The sequence below is a fragment of the Hypomesus transpacificus genome, chromosome 10 (assembly GCF_021917145.1).
Source record: "Hypomesus transpacificus isolate Combined female chromosome 10, fHypTra1, whole genome shotgun sequence".
NCBI lineage: Eukaryota > Metazoa > Chordata > Actinopteri > Osmeriformes > Osmeridae > Hypomesus > Hypomesus transpacificus.
The window spans coordinates 12,764,519-12,787,489 of NC_061069.1; the positions used below are offsets into that span (position 1 = coordinate 12,764,519).

At 49.7% G+C, this 22,971-nt stretch overlaps 3 protein-coding genes across 4 annotated transcripts; all 3 read right to left on the bottom strand.

Annotated features, from left to right (window-relative positions):
* Positions 1-16: 16 nt before the first annotated feature.
* Positions 17-11,534, bottom strand: LOC124472502 (polypyrimidine tract-binding protein 2-like). The gene is made up of 14 exons (XM_047027396.1): positions 11,289-11,534; positions 10,551-10,572; positions 10,396-10,447; positions 9,834-10,150; positions 8,753-8,914; positions 8,471-8,581; positions 8,059-8,254; positions 7,724-7,801; positions 6,653-6,768; positions 3,988-4,021; positions 2,943-3,035; positions 2,570-2,786; positions 2,050-2,127; positions 17-1,491 (listed from the first exon to the last, which is right to left on the bottom strand). The coding sequence occupies exons 1-14, from the start codon at positions 11,294-11,296 to the stop codon at positions 1,362-1,364; spliced, it is 1,614 nt and encodes a 537-aa protein (XP_046883352.1). The 5' UTR covers positions 11,297-11,534; the 3' UTR covers positions 17-1,361.
* A 4,775-nt stretch (positions 11,535-16,309) lies between these two features.
* Positions 16,310-19,496, bottom strand: rwdd3 (RWD domain containing 3). 2 transcript variants are annotated; one of them, XR_006956632.1, is made up of 6 exons: positions 19,015-19,496; positions 18,479-18,777; positions 17,924-18,127; positions 17,629-17,750; positions 16,943-17,136; positions 16,310-16,807 (listed from the first exon to the last, which is right to left on the bottom strand). XR_006956632.1 is itself a non-coding variant. In XM_047027437.1 (5 exons), exons 1-5 carry the CDS (start codon positions 19,124-19,126, stop codon positions 17,028-17,030), a joined length of 846 nt encoding a protein of 281 aa, XP_046883393.1. In that variant the 5' UTR covers positions 19,127-19,496; the 3' UTR covers positions 16,841-17,027. The 2 variants fall into 2 exon arrangements, 1 of the variants encoding a protein (XP_046883393.1); XM_047027437.1 differs by lacking the exon at positions 16,310-16,807 and having other exon boundaries at positions 16,841-17,136.
* Positions 19,497-19,615: 119 nt separating this feature from the next.
* LOC124472521 (holocytochrome c-type synthase-like) lies at positions 19,616-22,289 on the bottom strand. Its single transcript, XM_047027436.1, has 7 exons — positions 22,193-22,289; positions 21,750-21,881; positions 21,159-21,349; positions 20,773-20,921; positions 20,515-20,634; positions 20,203-20,289; positions 19,616-19,902 (listed from the first exon to the last, which is right to left on the bottom strand). The coding sequence occupies exons 2-7, from the start codon at positions 21,853-21,855 to the stop codon at positions 19,707-19,709; spliced, it is 849 nt and encodes a 282-aa protein (XP_046883392.1). The 5' UTR covers positions 21,856-21,881; positions 22,193-22,289; the 3' UTR covers positions 19,616-19,706.
* Between the last annotated feature and the right edge of the window lie 682 nt (positions 22,290-22,971).

The following is a 22,971-nucleotide window of genomic DNA, read 5'->3' on the forward strand; positions in this document are numbered from 1 at the left end:
CAGCACCCATCATGAATTCAGTGTGTAGCAAAGGGACGTTTAATTGAGCCTTCTCCGATCCACACTGAGCAGGATCACAACTCATATGAAGAAACTGAAACTCAAATAGAACATCATTCCAACACAGTCCAATCAAAACTAAATCAAACTTTTAAATCTTTTTTTTTTTTCTCAAACGTGGCAACAACTTTTAACTGAAGATGCATAAAAAATGTGCACAAAAACATTTGTTTTTTTACATTTTCCCCTTTTCCTTTTGTAAAAGCATCAACATCACAGAAGATTGTTCAGCTCATGAGGTTTCTTCCTTCACACATGGCTTGATACTGAAACATGTTTTAACAGAACAGAGGAGAGCGGGTTTAACACCCACAGCAGTAAAGGACGATGAAAGGCACATCAACTTTGGTCCCAAGAAGAATCAGTTTCTCTTCTACAATCACAAAAACACCATCACCGTCATCACCTTCATCATCATCACCTTCACCTTCATCATCATCAGCGTCACATGCTGTACGTATCAGTTCATCTTCATGCAATAGAAACGAGGAGAGGGGGATATGTGGTCCTCTTGACCAACGTATCCATGACAACCCCAAGAGGTTTTGGGGGAGGGGGGGCGGTTAAAACGACTTCCTGGTACTGGTCAAAACATCAAAAGCCCCCCAAAAATTCTAGCTTAAACTGTGTGTGTGTGTCTACGAGTTAACAACTATATGCAAATAAACTTGAAACCAAAACGGGGGGGGGGGGGGGGGGGGGGGGGGTTCTGTACAAAATAGAAGATAATGGGGGAAAAACAACAATCAGAATGTGCCTAACCCTATATCTCTGGGGAGAAAAACGCAAGTGGAGTATTGATAATATTTTTCAGAGTAAGGCACATGTTTGCTGATTCAATCTAATCAAAATAAAGAAACTCCTCTTCTATACAAACACAGAGGGGGCGGAGCCTGTCTAGAACACACAGAGGGGGCGGAGCCTGTCTAGAACACACAGGAGGGGGCGGAGCCTGTCTAGAACACACAGGAGGGGGCGGAGCCTGTCTAGAACACACAGATGGGGACGGGGTCTTGGGTATTAGAGGCAGTCATAAGAGGACAGACTTGTTAATTCCTTCTTCATATCCTAAGCGGAGCTTTAATATCAATACACTACACTAACAACAACAACAATAGTCAAATTATCAATCGTCTAAAAAAGGAACGACTGGATGCCCTGGTTTCTCCTAGCATATGGGACTCTCCATGGTTTCCATGGAGACGGTGACTACTAGGGGTGAGGCCAATCCAAGTGGGCGTGGCTGTGGGACAAGGGGCGGGGTTAGGCGAGGAGTCTGTTGTGTGGCTCCTCCCCCTCATCTAGATGGTGGACTTGGAGAAGGAGACCTTGAGGTGGTGGTTGGATCCCATGTCGTAGTTGTGGAGATCGATAAGCCCCTGGATGGCCTCCTCCACCGTGCTCATCTGAAGCAGCGCCATCTTGTGGTCCCTGAGGGGAACAGCAGTGAGGATTACCTACCACTGAGGTACTAGAAGGATCTATCTGAAATGTGTTTTCACTACTAAAGCCAGCTGTAAAGTTGGAAGAAGTTTATGAATATATTTGTCAAGTTGGTGTTATTTTATCATGAGTAATGTGTAAAGTTAGCGAGTGGTCTGTAAAGTTAGCGAGTTTCCTGTAAAGTTAGCGAGTTTCCTGTAAAGTTAGCTAGTGGTCTGTAAAGTCAGCGAGTTTCCTGTAAAGTCAGCGAGGGGTCTGTAAAGTCAACGAGTTTCCTGTAAAGTTAGCAAGTGGTCTGTAAAGATAGCGAGTGGTCTGTTAAGTTAGTGAGTTTCCTGTAAAGTTAGCTAGTGGTCTGTAAAGTCAGCAAGTTTCCTGTAAAGTTAGCGAGGGGTCTGTAAAGTTAGCGAGTGGTCTGTAAAGTTAGCGAGTGGTCTGTAAAGCTAGCAAGTGTCCTGCAAAGTTAGCAAGTGGTTTGTAAAGTTAGCTAGTGCTCTGTAAAGTAAGCTAGCGATCTATTCCATGGGTGTGATCGGCTGTACGTACTGGAAGAACTTGAACGCCTTCACCGTGCCTCCAGCGTTGGAGAACAGCAGGCTGATGTCTTCTTCTGTCACGTCCTCCCTGAAGAACACACCACCAGTCAGAACACACCACCAGTCAGAACACACCACCAGTCAGAACACACCACCAGGTAGAACACACCACCAGGTAGAACACACCACCAGGTAGAACACACCACCAGGTAGAACACACCACCAGTCAGAACACACCACCAGTCAGAACACACCACCAGGTAGAACACACCACCAGTCAGAACACACCACCAGTCAGAACACACCACCAGGTAAAACACACCACCAGTCAGAACACACCACCAGGTAGAACACACCACCAGTCAGAACACACCACCAGTCAGAACACACCACCAGTCAGAACACACCACCAGTCAGAACACACCACCAGGTAGAACACACCACCAGGTAGAACACAGTACCAGGTAGAACAGCTCCTCCTACATCAATCTACCATCACGTGAACGTGCGCAGGGCTGAGAGGGACCTACGGGATGTTGGAGAGGTGGAGCGTGGAGGAGGGGGGGAAGATGTTCTGGAAGTTCTTGGAGCCGGGCTTCTTGAAGCGGTGCAAGGGGGAGTTGCTGAAGTCCTTGGTGAGGCCCTGGTCATCCAGCCCGTCCCGGGGGAGAGCCACCGTCTGGTGCTTGGACAGCGCCACACGGATGATCTTACCGTACATCTTCTGACCGTTCAGGTGGCTCATAGCTGGGGGAAGAGGGGAAAGGGAGGGGAGAAGGAGGAGAGAAAAGAGGAGAAGGGGTTGGGAAAGAGAGGAGTTAGTGAGTAAAGGATGAAAATCTTTCCTTAATTTTGCAGATAATCAAGGCAGCTCAGGGATTGGTCAGAGCTGCTGTCACTCACCTAGCTGGGCCTGATTCCCATCAGCTAACTGGATGAGAGCGCTGTCCTTCTTGTTGTAGAGGATCTTCACGCGCTGCACATCACCGTACACCCCTGAGACATAACGACAGGTAGACCCAACGGGGGCGATGAAGAGGAAGAGATTAGGGAGAGAGAGCAGGGGAGAGGAGGAGAAGAGAGATCAGTGAGAGGAGGAGGAGTGAGATCAGTGAGAGAATGCAGAGGAGGGGAGATTAAGGAGAGAGCGGAGGATACATCAGATGAGATGGTGTGAATAGATCAGAAGTGCAGAGAGATTGAGAAAAGGATGGTGGAGAGGAGAGATGGAGGAGGAGAGATGGAGGAGAGATGGAGGAGAGTGTAAAGTCAACGTTAGTGCTTCAGAGAAGGTAGTTTAAAATGAAACATGAAAAAAATGTCCATAGTAATTTTAACCAATGACTGAAGGGCCTTGAAACAGACTTAAATACGGAGAGAGAACAGAGGGAACAAGCCGAGCAGCCCTCCAGAACAAACACAATGAGATGGACGACAACCACAACACAGTCAGGCCTGGACGCCGTGTGAGCGCTCATGCTTAACGCCACGTAGAGACTGGAGGCCTCAAGACACATGATTTATCAAGAGACTAACTAACGCTACATGTCTGTCTCTCGTGAGGCATGTGTCTGGGGGTGATGAAGGACTATGTATGTGTAAGGAAATGCCTACATGTATACATGTGTGTGAGTGTACATGGAGATGGTTAAAATGTGAGCCCAATCTCTGTGAGACACTAAACATGGAGGGAGACACAAAAAAACAAAAACACGGATAACCCGTAAGGAAAGAACTTAGATGGACTCAAACTCAACTAAAGAGCGAGGGAGCTGACGAATACATACCAAAGAGAGAGAGAGAGAGAGAGAGAGAGAGAAAGAGTGAGCGAGAGGAAGAGAGAGAGTGAGAAAGGAAAAGAGAATGAGTGAGAGAGAGAGTGTGCTAACAATCACATAGAGAGAGTGAGAGAGAGTGAGAGTGAGAGAGTGTGCTAACGATCACATACCAAAGAGAGTAAAGAGACTGTGGGGCGTGATCATCTTTAGAGAGAGCAAGCAGCGGAGGACAGGAAGAGAGGTAGAAGAGTCGGAGGCAGAGAACGGAGATGGACAGATCATCCATAACGAAGGAGCGTGGTTTCCCGTTGAATGGTTGTGGTGGTGGAGGAAGCATGGGGAGGAAGCATGGGGAGTCAGGGGCAGTTAGGGAGGGGAGGTTTGTCCGAGGGGGAACATTAAGGTCCAGCCACAGAGCGTAAACGGGTGGGAGGAGGGGAGGGAGGGAGGAGGGGAGGGAGGAGGGGGGACACACGGATGAAGACGGGAAGCAAAAAGGGGAAGTGGGAGGGAAGCAATGCGGGGTAAATAAAACAAATAAAATAAAATAAATGATTGGGTTGGGGGAGGGAGACAGGGGAGGGGAGGAGGGATGGAGGGGAGGACAAAAATAAAAATACAGGTCAGTACATTGGAAATGCAGGAGTTTGGTCAGATAAATGGCTGGATTTGATTGGTTGACAGATCCTAATAGTCCCAATGTCATCACCAGAGACCACGAGGGGAGACAGAGAGGAACACAGCAGACCTGAGACTACCCTAGCCAGGGGGAGGAGGGAGCGGGGGGGGGGGGGGGGTAGTGAGGGAGAGGGCAGGGGAGAGGGAGGGTTAGGGGTAGGAGGAAGAGAGCAGGAGGGAGGTAGGGAGGGGTAGAAGCAGGGAGCAGGGGAGGGGGGGGAGCAGGCATGCCATAGACTCATCCAGGTTAGTCATGGGACTCCTGGTTCAGAGCCTTTTCCTTCCCTCCCTTCTGCCCCCCTGAGAGCTTCCTGATCTGAGCCTGGCTGGAGGGTGTCTGATGGCACCAGCTGGGCTGCCCTCCCCCAGCCAGGTGTGTCAGACCAGGAGAGGAGGGGGAGCAGGGAGGAGGAGCAGGAGGAGGAGCAGGAGAATCTGAACCAGGGAGAGCTGGAGGACTGGGATATGAGATGCAGGGTTATCACAGGTCACGCTGGCCTTCAGGGCTTCTGAGGAAGAGGAGGAGGAGGAAGGAGAGGACGAGGAAGAGGGGAAGGAGGAGGAAGAGGAGAAGGAGGAGGAAGAGGGGAAGGAGGAGGAAGAGGGGAAGGAGGAGGAAGAGGAGAAGGAGGAGGAAGAGGGGAAGGAAGAGGAGGAGAGGAAGGAGGAGGAAGAGGGGAAGGAGGAGGAAGAGGGGAAGGAAGAGGAGGAGAGGAAGGAGGAGGAAGAGGGGAAGGAGGAGGAAGAGGGGAAGGAGGAGGAGGACAGTAGAAGAGGGAACATGCATGTAAAGACATGAAAACCAGCATGTGTAGTTGTAGCTACAGGGCCGGTCATGTGGCCTCCAGCCCTCTACCAGAGCCAGGGAAGACATGACTGCAGGACACTACTGCTCTGGAGAAACAGATGATATAGTATAGATATAGCAGATACAGAAGATACAGATAGATATAGTAGGTACAGATGCAAGAATAGCAGGTACAGATAGATATAGCTATAGCAGATACAGAAAGATTTAGTATAGATATAGATTTAGCAGATACAGATTTAGTATAGATATAGATTTAGCAGGTACAGATATAGTAGATTTAGCAGATACAGATAGATGTAGTATAGGTATAGATTTTGCTGATACAGATATGGTATAGATGTAGTATTAGCAGATACAAAATGATAGTAGCATAGATATATACAGAAAGATTGTAAAGATGTCGGTAGACCAGATACAGTTAGATATAGTGTAGATAGAAATAGTAGGGTTAAAGCAGATAGATATGGATCAAGGAGATCCAGGTTCAACAGAGATATAGCAGGTGTACATAAAGGCCTGTGAGAGACATCCACAGGGGAAACAGGAGAGAGAAGAGCACCAGTAGAATCACTCAGGAGGAGAGCTTGGAGAGAGAAGATCCTGTTAGAGACTAGTACTCCACATAGGAGAGAGAGGGGAGAGAGGGGGGAGGAGAGAGGGAGGAGAGACAGGGGGGAGTGAGAAGAAGAGAGGGGAGAGAGGGGGAGGAGAGAGGAGAGAGAGAGAGGAGGGGAGAGGGAGAAAGAGGGAGAGAGGAAGTAAGAGTGAAAAAGAGAGACAGTGATTATAATCATCATGAACAGAACACACTGAAGACAGGACTGGTCAGCCTACAGACAGGAGAGGAGTACAGAAAATCTACTCAGATATGCAGTTACAGTTTCTCCTCCTTACAAACCAGCTACTTCTAAACCAAGAGACTGTCAGAGAAGAGGATCCTGCAGGAATGTGGATGAGCCTTGGTAGAGTCCTCTCACTGGCCCCAACTAGGAATCTATACACCTCTCTTCCTCTCCCCCCTCCTCTTCCTCCGGGATGAGTCACCAGGAGAGAGAGGGGAGGTCCGAGGGACAGGTTTGGAACGAGCCCTGGCTGAAGGGCTGCGTGATAATAGCATCATGTGAGACCTACACTGTCTACTAGAACACTATCACAGCCTGGAAAGGAGAGGAGGGGAGAGGAGAGGAGAGGAGGGGAGAGGAGAAGAGGAGGGAGTAGAGGAGAGGAGGGGAGAGGAGAAGAGGAGGGAGTAAAGAGGGAGGGGGAGGGAGTAGAGGAGAGGAGGAGGGAGTAGAGGAGGTTTCCAGGACAGGTCCAGGGTGGGCTGATACTGGGCTGATACTGACCTCCTCGTTGAGGTTGCTGGCCAGCAGGACTCCGCTGACTCCAGAGTGTCCAGACAGAGCAACCCTGCCTGCTGCTGCTGCCGCTGCTGCTGCCGCACTCAGGGGACTGATGGTACCTGGGGGAGACAGGGGGAGACATGGGGAGACAGGGGGGAGACATGGGGAGACAGGGGAGGGAGACATGGGGGAGGGAGGGAGACACGGGGGAGGGGAGAGACATGGGGGAGGGTGGAGACACGGGGGAGGGGAGAGACATGGGGGAGGGGGGGAGACACGGGGGAGGGGGGGAGACATGGGGGAGGGAGGGAGACATGGGGAGACATGGGGGAGACAGGGGGGAGGGAGGGAGACATGGGGGAGGGGGGGAGACACGGGGGAGGGGGGGAGACATGGGGGAGGGAGGGAGACATGGGGAGACATGGGGGAGACAGGGGGGAGGGAGGGAGACATGGGGGAGGGGGGGAGACATGGGGGAGGGGGGAGACATGGGGGAGGGAGGGAGACATGGGGGAGGGGGGGAGACATGGGGGAGGGTGGAGACAAGGGGGAGGGTGGAGACATGGGGGAGGGTGGAGACATGGGGGAGGGTGGAGACATGGGGGAGGGTGGAGACAAGGGGGAGGGGGGGAGACATGGGGGAGGGGGGGAGACACGGGGGAGGGGAGAGACATGGGGGAGGGTGGAGACACGGGGGAGGGAGGGAGACATGGGGGAGGGGGGGAGACACGGGGGAGGGGAGAGACATGGGGGAGGGTGGAGACACGGGGGAGGGGAGAGACATGGGGGAGGGTGGAGACACGGGGGAGGGGAGAGACATGGGGGAGGGTGGAGACACGGGGGAGGGGAGAGACATGGGGAGGGTGGAGACACGGGGGAGGGGGGGAGACAATAAATCATCAGTGTATTTCTAGGAAATCTTTTGAAGGGATCCACTGCTGAACGATTTTGATTTCTGATCTCAGGGTTTCACTGCCAGCACAGAGGCTTTCTCGTGGCCAGTTATCCAGAACTGAGCTTTCTACAAATACATGTTTCCCCAACACAAACACAGAGAGAAGAAACCATGGTTACCTCCGCCCTGGGAGAGAGAGAGAGAGGATCCATAGGCTCCACCTCCAGAGTAGGGGCCCACCATGCCGGAGGGAGTGCCTAGAGAGAGGTCAGAGGTCAGGGGTCAGGTTAAGAGATCAGACCTGGAAATAGAGGAAGACACAGAGAGAAATGGAGGAGAGATAGAAGAGAGGAGGACCAAGGGAGAGACACCTGAAAACAGACAGGAGAGAGGAAGATAGAGACAGGAGGACAGAGAGAGGAAGTCAGAGAGAGGAGGACAGAGAGAGGAGGACAGAGAGAGGAGGAAAGAGAGAGGAGGACAGAGAGAGGACAGATGGGAGTGGTGTCCTGACCCAGCAGGGAGGAGGAGTCCTTGCCGAGGCCAGCCATGTTGGGGTCGACGGGAGGCTGGCCGTCTCCCGCGGGCAGCTCTGGCCGTGTGTAGTCACGACTCTTATCGTTGTTGTACTTCACGTTCAGGTTGACCAGCTTAGAGAAGTCAATACGCAGGGTGCAGCAGGAGTTATAGATGTTCTGACCGTCTAGAGACTGAGGAGAGGGGGAGAGAGTGGGAGAGAGGGTTAGGGAGACAGAGGGAGAGAGACAGAGAAAGAGAGAGAAAGGGCGGGGTGTAAATGACCACAGCAGATTGTTGGAGAAGGCTTAAGAAGTAAAACAGGCATCTCTAGTCATCACCAGTAAATACTATCTTAACTTCATATAAGTTAACCAGCCAGTAACAGTCTGGTGTGTGCGTGTTAATACCAGCTTGGCCTGTTGGGCATTGACAGGCTCGCTGAACTGCAGCAATGCCTGGAACTGGTTGTTCTTGGTGAAGGTGATGATCTTCATCACTGTGCCGAACTTGGAGAAAATCTGAACAGCAGAGGAGGAGGTGGTAAAGAGAGGAGAAGGAGAGGAGAAGGAGAGCACTTTAAAGTTAAAACCATGAAAACACGACTGCAGAACATCCACAGAGTAGAACCATGACAGTCTAACTGATGAACTGTCTGACTTCCTGTCTGTCTGTGTGTGTGTGTGTCCTACCTGCTGCAGCACGTCCAGGGTGACAGGGTAGAACATGTTGTCTATGATGATCCTGAGGACAGGACTGGGGGCTGGGGCCAGGCTGTCCAGGGCCCCGGGGTCAGAGCTAGGGGAGCCCCCCTCCTGCACCGCCGACACCGCCTGCAGCACCGCCTGAGCTCTCTAAGGGGGGCGGAGGAGAGGGGGCGGAGGAGAGGGGGCGGAGGAGAGGGGGCGGAGGAGAGGGGGCGGAGGAGAGGGGGCGGAGGAGAGGGGGCGGAGGAGAGGGGGGTGAGAGTGAGACTATGTGTAACAGGTGTGTATGGACAGGTGTGACAGGTGTGTATGGACAGGTGTGACAGGTGTGTATGGACAGGAGTGACAGGTGTGTATGGACAGGTGTGACAGGTGTGTATGGACAGGTGTGACAGGTGTGTATGGACAGAATGAGAGGTGTGTATGGACAGGTGTGACAGGTGTGTATGGACAGGAGTGACAGGTGTGTATGGACAGGTGTGACAGGTGTGTATGGACAGGTGTGACAGGTGTGTATGGACAGGAGTGACAGGTGTGTATGGACAGGTGTGACAGGTGTGTATGGACAGGTGTGACAGGTGTGTATGGACAGGAGTGACAGGTGTGTATGGACAGGTGTGACAGGTGTGTATGGACAGGTGTGACAGGTGTGTATGGACAGGTGTGACAGGTGTGTATGGACAGGAGTGACAGGTGTGTATGGACAGGTGTGACAGGTGTGTATGGACAGGTGTGACAGGTGTGTATGGACAGAATGAGAGGTGTGTATGGACAGGTGTGACAGGTGTGTATGGACAGGAGTGACAGGTGTGTATGGACAGGTGTGACAGGTGTGTATGGACAGGTGTGACAGGTGTGTATGGACAGGTGTGACAGGTGTGTATGGACAGGTGTGACAGGTGTGTATGGACAGGTGTGACAGGTGTGTATGGACAGGTGTGACAGGTGTGTATGGACAGGAGTGACAGGTGTGTATGGACAGGTGTGACAGGTGTGTATGGACAGGTGTGACAGGTGTGTATGGTCAGGTGTGACAGGTACAGTGGTGTATCCAGGTGTGTCTCACCTGGTTGAGGGCGCTGTCGGTCTTCAGCTCCTTGTGGTTGGAGAACTGGATGAACACGGGAACGTTCCGCACCTGAGGCGTGACGGCCGTGTAGTAGTTCACCATGGTAACGGCGGCCTCCTCGGTGCCCAGCTCCAGGAAGGCCTGGTTCTTCCCCTTCAGCATCAGGATGTTGGTGACCTTGCCGAAGGGCAGGCCCAGGGCGATGACCTCGGTCTCCGACACCTCGCTGGGGAGCTTGCGGATGTGGAGCACGCGGGAAGGGGGGCTCTCGGCTCGCTCCTCCACCCTCAGCTTCTTGCTGTCGCCGCCGTTGGCTGGGAGGAGGAGGGACACAGCCGTTAACGGGGAGGCGGGGAGATAGGCACGTGTGTGGTTGGGCGAGGCACCTGGGATTCTAAATAGTTTGTTTATCTATCTGTCTGACTAGACAGACTGTCTATCTGTATGTCCTTCAGTCTGTCTGTCCATCTACCTGTATATCGTCTACCGTCACACTACATTTAGAAGGACAGAGACAGAAAGACAGAAAGAGAGACATAAGAGAGAGACAGACACTGACCTGTAACAGAGTTGGGGCTGCTGCTGTAGAGGTTCAGTTCGTCTGAGCCTCTCTGAAAACAAACATCAGAAACAGAACATCACAGTCTGAACCCGTGGAGCTCCACTAGAGCTCAATACTGTGAAAACTAACATCGACGGTCAAACGGCACTTACCTTAACGCCAACTGCCACATCACTGTGAAATACGAAGAAATTAACTGGTCAATAAGAGTACCAAATGCTACACAATGCAGATGAAAATAAAGAGCTAGATAGCACACACACAGACCATATGTAGCCCGGCCTTCGTCACGCCTACCTATACCGAGCTAGAAGCGGGTTAAAAACGAATCTACTGTAGCAGCAGCGACAAAACTAAAAGCATGTTCGTCTATTTAGTATAAGTAAAAAATAAAAAAAAGGTAAGAATCACGCACATCATCAAGAATGTGTCGATGTGCTAACATTAGCTAGCTAGCTGATGATGGTCTAAATGAGTACAGTAGCAGACAAAAGAACGAGACCCGCACGATCCATAACAAAGCTTCGATCAAGCGCCCGCTAGCTGGCCAACTAGCTAGCAACGTAGAAACAAATACCAAAATTCTGCATTTGTATCTGCTGCACTCAATAAAATCATGAACAATTTCCTAAAACACTGCTAAGTTCAAAATTCGATTGAGTTTGACAATAATTTCACCCATATAATTCAAATGCTGCCGTGACAACTCGCTAGCTAGACAGCTAGCTAGACATTGCTACAAGATGGGAGTCCTGTACTCCAGGTTGGGTCACACTCTGCTAGCTTGCTAGCTTCAGTTAGCCGGCAGATTAATCCGTTATTTTAACAGTTACCCACTCAGTTTAAGTATGTGCATGCTATGCATAGGTTAATGAAACTAAAACACGTACCCGTCCATTTCCAGATGAGTTCTTTTTCACGATTTGTTTTTCTTAATTCCTTTACCGTAACAGCACGAGACACCACTGAGTAAAATGGTCGCAGATGCTGTCAGATTCGAACAGTGACGTAGACACCCAAAGTCGTTTCCGCTCGACAGTTTGATTTTTTTTTCTGGTAAAATAAAATACACGTTTTAATCGTACACTGAAAATGTAGCTACAAAATGAAAATTCAGAGCTTTTATGTGACAACATTTATGTTTCTTATGGAAAGGGAGATTTCACCAGTTTTATTTTGTATGTGTTAATTTGACAAACGTTTCCAAAGCGTCATAGAGGAGATTTAACACCTACGATTTCTCGATCCGCATTCAAATGCTCTACCACTGAGCCTACCAATTCCCTTTACAATTAATATTTTTTTTTCAAGTCATTTAATGAAGAGAGCAGTCACCCTCGTCCATGATTCTGTAGGCCTAGTATGCGTTATTAATAATGATTCTCAATCAAAACGGACAGATGGTGTGTGTGTGCGTGAGTGTGTGTCTGTTTGCCAAGTTAGCAAAGATAGATTATGTGTGTGTGTACTACGGATGGATGTTTGTGTCTCTGTGTGTGTCTGGATGTGTGTGTGTATGTTTGATGATGATGGCAATAAGGGCGGGGTGTGTGTGTGTGTCTGACACCATGTCCTTCTGCTCTTTGAGTCTAGTGGTTCTGTAATGTACTCTCCTGGTCAGAAGTGTCACTTTAAATGTCAGGTCATACCCTCTCATTTCCTATCAGGTTTATCCACACACACACCCACACAGGGAGAAAGAACAGTTCCAGGCCATCTAGTTTAATGTGTCTAGTTGTGGCTTTTAGTTCCTGGTCTGGGCCTACATGCTTTAAAGGGACCATCACTGTGGCAACGGAGAGGGATGGAGGGATGATGGGATGGATGGCAGGATGATGGGATGGATGGAGGGATGGAGAAATTAATAGATTAAGGGATGAAAGGATGTAAAGATGGAGGGATGGTGAGATGAAGATGAGGAGGATGGATAGGGACGGATGTCTCTCTGTCTTCATCTGACTCTGCACCTGCACCGTGACTTCTTAGAGAAGCAGCAATCAGATATGTCTCACGGGCGAATCAATAGCTCGAGGACAGCGTGCAAGCTTCTCTGTCTCGCTGAAGAACCTGAACTGTGACAGGTGAAGTTGGTCGGAGTCTAGCAGACTGCCACACCAAGGACGCTATCTTTATTGGAGGGCTAACCTTTCAGCCCTCCCTTTTTATCTGTTCACGAGTTATTCGCCCACAACTTTCTGTTCGTTTGCGTCCAATGAAGTTCTCTCCTCTCTCCCACGGTAAATCTTGTAATTTATTGGAATGGAAGGTGGGTAGGCATAGGCTACGTGTGAAAATGTATCTACAGCACATTTATCTCATGTTATCCAGCAAGGTTTCGAGTTTTAAATTAAATAAGTTGACAGTTGCCTAACTACTGAGGAGGTTAGGTGGGGATATCTCATTAAGAGAAAACAAAAAGGGAAAGAGAGTGGGAGAGAATATGTATATATATATATTTTTTTTTACAGTTTATTGCCACGCTCTCACAGCAGGCCTACAAGCTTGAGTCGTGGGTGACCACATGTAAACAAGTTGATTTGCACTAAGGGGCGCAAAGCTGGCAGTTTCCATGGAAACGCTAGGTGAGAATCCAGAGATGAAACACATCACTCGTTACCCGCTGACCTCGTGGAGCGCCGTGGCGTAGAAGTTAACGAGCACGGGAGAGTAGGCTACCCTCCGTACACGGTGGGAAGCAGGCCAAGCTAGTTCAGCGACGTGACGGGGTCTGGGGTCGTGAGGATAGGCTACTAGGAGCAGGAATGTGTGTGCACGAGATGTGCTAAAACATTTATAGTTCTCCAACATAGGCTAGACATCTAATGCTTGAGCACCTGTTCTTGTTTAACCATAAGCCACTGCGGTTTCGTGGAGGAGAGAGCCCACGTGTTTGTTTGGAGAAGCTGAAGAAGACTTTCCTTTCCATTTCCACATCACAAAGACAAATCCACAGTTAACTCCACGTCAATCACCCACATCTCACCAAAGCTGAATTTCAGCTGTGTATGATACTGTGTTGAAACAGTTTTTCGATGTTCAGTTTTTTTAAATGTCTTGATGTTATGATGGTCATGGACAGAAAACTGGTATTAGGCTACTTTTTTCTGTCATTTATTAGGCCTAGCCAATAGAATAGCACCCCTCCTCCTCATTGTCACCAACGGTAAATCAGCTTGATAGCGGACATTTGTAAATAGACAAACATCTCTCCTTTAATTTCCTGCCTGGGCGTAGTGGCTTCGTCAAGCTAGCCTGGTCCTCGTCCTTTTTAGCGGGGGAACCATTTATCGGTATCCCGACCCGCGGGAGCAGCAGTGGTCGAAAAGAAAGGGAACGGAGGCTGTTGTAACCGTTAATTGGGAGACCATGAGTCTGCGCTGCAGTTATCTATTCACTGCGAAAGGCAGGACCGCAAAAGGCAACTCGGTTGACGGAGGCCGCCTGTGACTGCGGCGGCGGTGTGATTGACAGTATGATTGACGGAAGGCTCCGGAGCTCCGGGTTATTGCCTCGAGCCTGCGGTCCGGTTCAGCTAACGGTTGGTAGACAGATCCATAGATAAGAGAGGAGACGTGCTGGTGATTCCCTCAGATAAGTTTGTGGAAACTATTTACGATCGAAGTGTCATTAGGCGACTCTAATATGACGTTGGCCTACTGTTGAACGTAAACGTAAACAATGACCCATATAGCTTATTGTACATCCTTTTATATTCTAAAAAATATTGTTATTAGACCGTTTCTTACTGACTATCGGCAGAAATTGAGTCGGACGGTTAATTTAGGAATATTTCCCCCCCCCCTTTATTTCAAGTCCACGTGCTTCCACGCACGGTATGAACTCAGATTGAGGGCTGCGTAACCTGCACGGCGTGGAAGCTGTAGTTACTGTAAGCGGTAGGCCTATCTGATACACACACACAAACATACACACACACCCTCAGTGCCTCCGAGTCAATTTGGAGGAAGCAATCACTTCCAGTGAACGTAAAAGGTCACAGTGATGAGGGAATTACTCCAGGGATACCGAGTGAAATCAACACACACACACGTGCACATAAATTACACACAACTTCTCAAACCCACCCAGTGTCCCCAGTCAAAAGCGCTGTGATTGGAATCATGCATCTTTGTTGGGGCTTCTATGAAGGATCATGTTGGTAAACAATGATTTCCTGCTAGAGCTGTCCAATAGGATCCATTGAAAATACTCCCAGAGAGGGAGAAGCCCACTTAACCCCGGCCACAGAGGATGGGAGGATTGGTTCCACCTGGGGAGTGGGCAGGGGGGACACAGATAGACGTAACACAGCCTGATCCTACCAGCCAGGCTGACCTTTACACCAGCCTCTGCAATTAAGGGATTAGCCACCAGCAGACAGATTAACTGGATTAAAGAGAGAAGCAGATGGAGGAGAGGGGAAAGAGGAGGTGGGGTGGGAGGGTCAAAGGAGGCGTGGAGGATGAGAAAGGGAAGAAAGAGGGGGGGTGGGAGGTTTGGAGGAGGGTTGGAAGAGAAGGAGGGGTGGGGTGGTGGAGGGGGGAAAGGAGAGGTGAGGGGGAATGACTGTATATAAAGGTGAGGGAAAGAGAGGAGATGAGGTAGAGAAAGAGAGGAGACGAGGTGGAGAAAGAGAGGAGACGAGGTGGAGAAAGAGAGGAGACGAGGTGGAGAAAGAGAGGAGATGAGGTGGAGAAAGAGAGGGACAATGACAAAGACATGGAGCGAGGGATGAGAAGTACAGAAAGAGACATGGAAGAAGGAGAAAGAGAGATGACAGGAAGAAGAAACAGAGAGAGGGACAGCGAGAAGGTGGTGTCTGAATGGAGAGGGAAGAGAGATGATGAGAGGGATGAAGAGAGCAGACAGGGATCAAATCAATGCACTCTCTTGGTGTTAGTCTTATCCAGCCATCTACCTCCCTCTCCCCCCCGATCGATCCCCTCTCTGAGCGACAGGCTGACCCTGCCTTGGAAACCTGGAGGGTACTATCTCATCATCACGACTGTAGACACACACCGTACTACGCCCGCACCATAGTCACACTCACACACACGTATGCATGCATGCCTGCTGGAGGTAAGACAGCTTCATTAAGCTGCCAGTCTGAATTAGACATAACCATGTTTAGCTGCCAGCTCCAGAAGCTTACGGTTCTGATCAAACATCTCCAGGCTCTGCCTGGTCTGGTGACTCTGACACACACACACACACACCTCCAGCTGCTCCAGGAGGGTCCTCTTGCTGAGGTTGTGCACCAACAAGCTTGATCTCAGGAACAAATATCCCAAACACCAGCTGTGTCTGAAGTAGAACGAGGTGCTTGAACCGCTGGCATTTGTTTTCTCAATCCCTTCATCGATCGTTCATGGAGAGATCTGTCCTTAACTCACATCAGACAGGAGGGAGGTGGGAGGAGGAGGGGGGGAGGATGAAGAGGAGGGAGGAGGAGGAGGAGGGGGTTCATTTAGTCATTTAGCAGGTTCAGCTCTAGTGATATCTTGAGGAGCTCAAGGTGTGTTGGCACCAGGAACTGAACTTTCCTCACAGGAGCCTCATGGAGGAAACTAGCTTTAGAATGGCAACACACGCCATCAGGAAACTCTGAGACACACACACACACACATGTACACAGACACACACACACTCTGATTTCTTCCAAACCTGCAGCTCTGACTGGTTGTAAAATTATTTACTGTTGTCCTTCTGGACACACACCCAGACACACACACACACCCAGACACACACACCCAGACACACACCCACCCAGACACACACACCCAGACACACACCCACCCAGACACCCAGACACACACACACCCAGACACACACACACCCAGACACACACACCCAGACACACACCCACCCACCCAGACACACACACCCAGACACACACCCACCCAGACACACACACCCCCAGACACACACACACCCAGACACACACACACCCAGACACGCCTCCCGGTCTGTTGTCTGGGTCCCAGAGAGAAAGGGTGAGGTGAATGACTGCCATTTCCGCAGTGTAATTAAGAGAATGTGTGTGTGCATGCGTGTGGTGTGTGTGTGGGTCAGTGTGATGCGTGTGTGTGTGGTGTGTTGTGTGTGCCCTGGGGGAAAGGCCAGGTGTATTTATGTCCAGGACAGGAGATGGTAAAGGTGTTGCCATGGTTTCATTATACCTGCTTCGTCAAACAATCTGACCGCAGTACAGAGGTGGAGTGTGTTCGATTTGAACTCCAGACTGTCCCCGGTGTACACAGGTCCAGTTCAGCAGAGGAGCAGACCACCGAACCCGCTCTTATGAACGGCAGGTCACGGAGGACTAAACAAACGTGTCAACACCTATTCTCTGTTCCTCGTCCCTGATAACCAAGATGGAGGCTGTGAGACCGTGTTGGCTCAGTGCCATCTAGTGGACAATAAAGAGATTAAATATAAAATGCAAGATTTACATGAACACTTTTATCCAGTGACACAAAAAAGTTGATGATTTGGCACGTCTAGTGTCCACTGATCAGTCCACTGATCAGTCCTACTTCCTTACATCTATTCCATCCACTTCCTGTTCCTGTGTCCTCACACAGGAAGTGGACATTTTCTTTCCATGACAGGAAGTGATGCGATGGCTTCTACAAGGTTGGAACAAACTCCTGAAACAGTTCCAGTTGTCCAACATCCTCAAACGCACGCCTCATCTGATCCAGGGATGAAAACTCAACGACTTCAAAAGACGACATCCTGTTATAAAGAGATGGAGGGATGAAATCCAATGAAATCAACTATCTGTTAAGACCTTTTTACAAGCAGTGTCAGAGGACCACAGATCAACGAGTCAAACCAACCATGCCTCTCAAAGGAGGGAGATGGAGCCTCCGAGAGCTGTTTGTGTGGAGGGAGGGAGAGAGAGAGACAGAGAGAGAGAAACAGAGAGAGACAGAGAGAGAGAGAGACAGAGAGAGACAGAGAGAGAGAAACAGAGAGAGACAGAGAGAGAGAGACAGAGAGAGAGAGAGAGAGAGAGGGGGGGGGGGGGGGGGAGAGAGAGGGAGAGACAGAGAGAAAGAGAGAGAGAGAGAGAGAGAGGGGGGGGGGGGGGGGGGGAGAGAGAGAAAGAGAGAGGAAGGGGGAGAGAGAGAAAGAGAGGAAGGGAGACAGATAAATAATCTGCTTCTGTTTCCTTAACATCGTGTTTAAACCAGTTATGTATTACAACAGAGTATAGTTCTTAACTGTTTGGGTTGTTTAGAGGAGGAGGAGGGTTGTTCATAGAGGACCTTCATCATCTTCTCTTTACACCTCTTCCCAGACGAGTCCACATCTACCTTCACAGTCCTCTGGAGATGGATGTACTCCTACACACAACCACACACACACGCACACACACACACACACATGCACACACACACACACACGGTTCAGAAAGGGGTAAGAAGCAGACAACCATTAGCACTAAACACACACACACATGCTTTAACCATACACTCTCATGTACACACACACACACACGTGCACACACACACCTCACCTTGATGTTGGCGTGTGGTCCCTGCAGCAGCACCAGGATGAGGGGCCCCAGGAACAGCCTTCCAACCAGCTGCAGCTCCGAGCTCCACCTCCGGATCATCTTCACGTACCTCTCCCTGCTCCTCATGTGGTCCACCAGCAGCAGGGCTGTCCAGCCAGCACCCTCCTCTCTCCTCCTCTCCTCCTCCTCTCTCTGCTTCATCTCCTAATAACAGTGACATCATGTTATGACTTAGCATGGTATGTGGTTGATGTAGCAAGGTTGTTTAGATACCCTCCCCCTCCCTGTCTCTCCTCTCCTCCTCCTTTCTCCTACACAGATAGTGCAGAGCTGCAAACTCTCAAGGTTTCACCATTTCACCCATATCTCACGCTCTCACGCCACACCTTATATATATGGGGGGGGGGGGGACTACCAAATCTCACGCCAAGGTTTTTGGTAAAAAAGTTTTTAAAAAGTTGGCAGCCCTGTAGTGTGTGTGTGCACGTGTGTGTGTGTGAAAGAGAGTCAGTGAGAGTGTGTGTGTACGACAGACAGTGTGTGTGTGTGTCAAACCTCTCCCCCCTGCTGCTCCCCAGACCAGCCCGGGTCCAGACTCTGCTCTGACAGAGTCTCCTGCACCCACCGCACCAGCTCGAGGACCATGGGTTCTGGCGCCAAAACCCCAGCCCGCTGCAAAGCGCTCTCTCTCAACAGCCGGCACTGCTTCCGGGTGAGCTGCTCTGACGACACGGACACTTCTGGAAGGCGCGCGGGGTACCCCGGCGGGAGGCGAAACACCAGCCGCAGGTAAACACTCTCCCCGGTAGATTTATCAGCCGAGACCTGGATACAGAAGACCGTTCCCTGTTCGTCTTTAACGTCCAGAAGCGTTGAGGATGGAAGTTACACGCACAGCTTTGATATTACATATGTGTCAAATGTTGAACATTTCCACCCATAAATTTGATATGGGAAAAGGGCCTCTAGCCAGATCTTGTAATAGACAATTCGTCTTGAGGCTTTTTTTAACACTATATCTACACCGGTAGAAATGTGTGTGGCTACGTAACGTTAGTTTGGGTGAAAACTCAAAAGAACCTTTACGCTACCTGAATCTTCCAGCACCTCGAACTCGTCCTTGTCGCAGTATATTGCGGACAGCGCAGCTATTTCATCCAGAACCACTTCAGACATCGCAAATTGCAGACATCCGATAGCCATTCGGTTAATCTGGATGTCCAAGACTCCCAACTCTTGTCATCTTCTCACTGGAACTTTTTCCCTGTGTTTAGGTGCGCAGTGTTTACATGTCCGTGGTGCTCTGTGCCACGGACTTTAGTTCCGCTACGTGCACAGTAGACAGCCGACAGACAGCTTATAAATGTAGTGCGGTTACTGGTTATTTCGTTTTCTCGGCGTAGGCTAGGGCTACTACGTTTTGTGCAGTATAACAATTGGATATATTGTTGCCTCACAATCATAGAAAACGGACTCAACCAAGTAAATAAATATTGTATTGGCAGCAGAAATATCAGTTGACACACACAGAGAACTTGGGAATTATGAACTATGACCTCCACTCTAAGAGCACAATAACCGTAGATATGGGTGACACCCTTATCAGCACAGAGCTAAAAGTTCTGTTGAGGCAACCGTAGCATTCAACCTTAACACACCCAAACATAACACCAAATACAATCACAACACTTATTTTACAAGCCAACAGCACACAGTGCCGTTTAATATCTGGATGAAGAAGCAGCAGCTCAGCGGAAGTACACGATGAATCGGCACCCAGGTCTCAGTGTGTCCACCTCCACCACGCCACCCTCATACGGTCCCAGACGGCACCGAGCGAGTCGAAGGCAGGTCGGACGTCCAGGACCGTGTCGTTCTGACGGTTCACCTCCGAACCGTCGTAGTAGTCGATGACGTAGCGGACCTCACGACCGCAGCGGTCCACGATCCAGTCGTGCCGGTCGAACGGAAGACCGTACCTGGGGGACAGAGGCAGCAGAAGCAGGTGAGTCGGCAGAGAGGCAGGTGAGTCGGCAGAGAGGCAGGTGAGTCGGCAGAGAGGCAGGTGAGTCAGCAGAGAGGCAGGTGAGTCGGCAGAGAGGCAGGTGAGTCTGCAAAAAGACTAACTTTACAAAAGTACTTTTCAATACTTTTTTGGAAGTTAGTTGTGTGGTTTGTGAAAAGCATCAAAAGAAAGGATTTTTCAAATGACCACCAAAACCTAAACCATCACTTCCATAGGCAGGATATTAGCTACATTCTCTCCCTCCCCCACTTACCCTATCCAGCTCCGGAAGAGAGCTCTGGGGGTGAATTCCTTTGCTTTACCCCCGAAGCGAATCAGGGTGGGGCCGCAGGGACAGTCTCTGGAAGAGGCAACGACAGAACGGTGGATCAGAACACGTGGAACCCTCAGTCGGAACTCACAGACGGAACACTCCATCGGAACAGTCACAAGCACGAGCGCTCCCTTCAGACCTTCACCACCAGCTCACACTGGGCTGGACAAGACACTCAAGATGCAGAGGGTTAGGCAGGGGACTGAGGTAGGACGGGTTGAAGGTTGGGGGTCAGGGGTGAAGGGTACTGACCTCTTGTGGAGGGCCTCCCATTTGAGGATCTCCTGCCAGGCCTGTTCGTTGTTCCTGTTGTGGATCTTGATGATGTTGGACATGTCCTTCTGCCCCAGGTCATCCTCCTTCCAGCGCCACCTGGTGGATCGGGGCAAAACTTTAACTTAAAATAATGTTACGCAGGTTCTTTATAATGATGTGTATCCTGTATCTGGTTTGTCATTGGTCAACCCCAAACCCTTCTCTCCATTCCTGGCAAGTGATTGGCTGACGTACCCCTTCCGGAGCATGGCGTTCCAGAACATCTGCTCAGAGGGGTAGACCCAGTTCTGCTCTGACCCCGCCCTCGGAATCTGAGACTCCTCCCTATTCACTGACAGGGAGAAGGGTTGGCCAAGAGCAGGCTGCTGATTGGGTGGAGGCATCTGAGGAGGCGGGAGATACTGGTCAATAATATATTGCTCATTTAGTCATGCGAAAATTACTATGTTAGCATTGTTGAGTGATGTAATGAATGTAGCAGACTCTTTTATCCAAAGTGACGTACAGGAAGGGTATAAACCTGATAATATGACTAATGTCCTGTGAGGTGATTAGTGGGGTAAAGTGTCCTGTGATGTGATTGGTGGTATAGCTAGTGTCCTGTAAGGTGATTGGTTTACCATGTTGGAAGGATCAATGTCCGACACTTTAAACTTGTCCCTGTTGGCTGCCTTCATGGGGCACTCGACAAACTCATACGCCCTCTCCTGGTGGGCTGGGGGGGGCGAGGAGGGGGCGGGGGCCAAGGGGGCGGCGGGGGTCTCGGCCGGCGTGGAGGGTTGGCGCATGGGACACCCTGATGGGGGGGCACCTGGGATAGGAGGAGGATGGGAGTCAACATGTCAACGCTGGAATATAATCTAGAACAACAGCTGGGGTTCTAGAACTCAAGTTCTAGAACGGCAGGGTTCTATTGAGAACAACAGCTTATGTTCTAGAAGACAATACATGCCAACAGTAGTGTTCTCTTGAACAACAGTAAGGTTCTAGAACAACAGTTTATATTCTGGAACAACAGCAGTGTTCTAGTAGTCAGTTGATCTTAGAATTTCTTAGGCCAATGGTCTCACACAGAGCTATGATTCCGGTTTATCCGTCTATGAATCAGTGCTGGGAGGGGGAGAGGAGAGCGATAGATTTAAAGGTAAGAAAAACACGAGAGGTGAGGAGGAGGGGGAGCGGAGGAGGACAAGGCAAGGGAGCAGTCTTACTGGGTTTGGGATTCTGGTGCATGGGGCATTCTTGCGGCGGTGCTGCTCCGGGTGGAAACATCGCAAAGCCCTCCGCCTTCACCGTGGGACCGGACAATGTATCCATAACGCCGTCCTAACTACGATCCACACCTAACTCAAATCAAACGACACACAAGTACGGAATCAGTCGATGCTTGTAAAAATTGGACATTAAATGTATCTTGTTTGAAATAATGATAAACGTCCAATGAAGTCGGGATTATAGTGTTAACTTTCCTCAAACGGTCTCGGAGTACAGACCAAGGGCAATACAGAGCTAGCGAGCAGGCTAGCTAAAAAGCTATTTTATAATGCTCTCTAGATATGCAATACACGTCCACTCGTCAACTGTCCGTGGAAGTTGAACGCTTCATAAGAATGTGTTTACAGCAAAGGGCAAGCTCTATATAAAACCCACTCACCTCTCTATGCGTTCCCAGAAGGACTAACGTCGTAGAAGTTAGGAAACACGCTTCCCACAGTGCTTTGCGGAAACGCGTCTAGAAACGTCAGAGTGCTCCTCTGACGACATCCCCACCATTTCACACCAGACCAAAACACTGGCCAATATGGCAGTTTTAAAGTTTTAAATACAGAAGCAAAAAATGATGAATTCTTCCCCCTCTTGTAGATGTTTGTTTTTATTGTGTATTTGATTGCTATATATCTTCACTAATACTACAACAAATAAAACATAATAATCCCCAGTTACAGTGTAATAGTACACTGTCACTGAGACAGTCGCTGATATTTCATTCAAACAAAACACATATAAACACAGACAAATAAATAGCCACATGTTTATTTAAAACGGTGCTGCTTTAATAAACATTAAAGCATCACTTTATTTATAGACAGCATCATTTCTAAAAACATATTTAACAAAAACGGTAAATTCTTTCATTAAAGCAGGATTTTCACAGAGGTTCCTCGCTACACTTCCTTATTTCCCTGTAAATGCTGCAGTAGTCAAGCAGCATCAGAATCACTGTGGCTGTGAGTTAGTATGTGTTGAGGTGTGTGATGTGTGTGTGTGTATTGAGGTGTGTGTGTGTGTGGGTGGGAGGGGGGGGGGGGGGTCTGGTGTGGAGTCACGATGGGGTGGTATCCCTGTAGATGCAGCAGTAAAAGTCAAGCAGAATCACCTCAAAGCCACTACGTGAATTATTATGTGTGTTAAGGTGTGTGTGCGTGTGTGTGT

What these genes read in the sequence shown, in the direction of transcription:
- LOC124472502 (XM_047027396.1), bottom strand. An exon ending in CCGACAGCGCCCTCAACCAG is followed by an intron (nt 8,915 to 9,833) that starts GTGAGACACACC and finishes CGCCCCCCTTAG; the next exon opens with AGAGCTCAGGCGGTGCTGCA. An exon ending in CTCTCTCTCCCAGGGCGGAG is followed by an intron (nt 6,769 to 7,723) that starts GTAACCATGGTT and finishes TGTCTCCCCCAG; the next exon opens with GTACCATCAGTCCCCTGAGT.
- LOC124472521 (XM_047027436.1), bottom strand. Translation starts at nt 21,855, where the DNA reads ATGGATACATTGTCCGGTCCCACGGTGAAGGCGGAGGGCTTTGCGATG. An exon ending in ACATTGATCCTTCCAACATG is followed by an intron (nt 20,922 to 21,158) that starts GTAAACCAATCA and finishes CCGCCTCCTCAG; the next exon opens with ATGCCTCCACCCAATCAGCA. An exon ending in TGGGAGGCCCTCCACAAGAG is followed by an intron (nt 20,290 to 20,514) that starts GTCAGTACCCTT and finishes TGCCTCTTCCAG; the next exon opens with AGACTGTCCCTGCGGCCCCA.
- rwdd3 (XM_047027437.1), bottom strand. Translation starts at nt 19,126, where the DNA reads ATGGCTATCGGATGTCTGCAATTTGCGATGTCTGAAGTGGTTCTGGAT. An exon ending in CGAGGTGCTGGAAGATTCAG is followed by an intron (nt 18,778 to 19,014) that starts GTAGCGTAAAGG and finishes TGGACGTTAAAG; the next exon opens with ACGAACAGGGAACGGTCTTC. An exon ending in GACCACACGCCAACATCAAG is followed by an intron (nt 17,751 to 17,923) that starts GTGAGGTGTGTG and finishes GGTTGTGTGTAG; the next exon opens with GAGTACATCCATCTCCAGAG.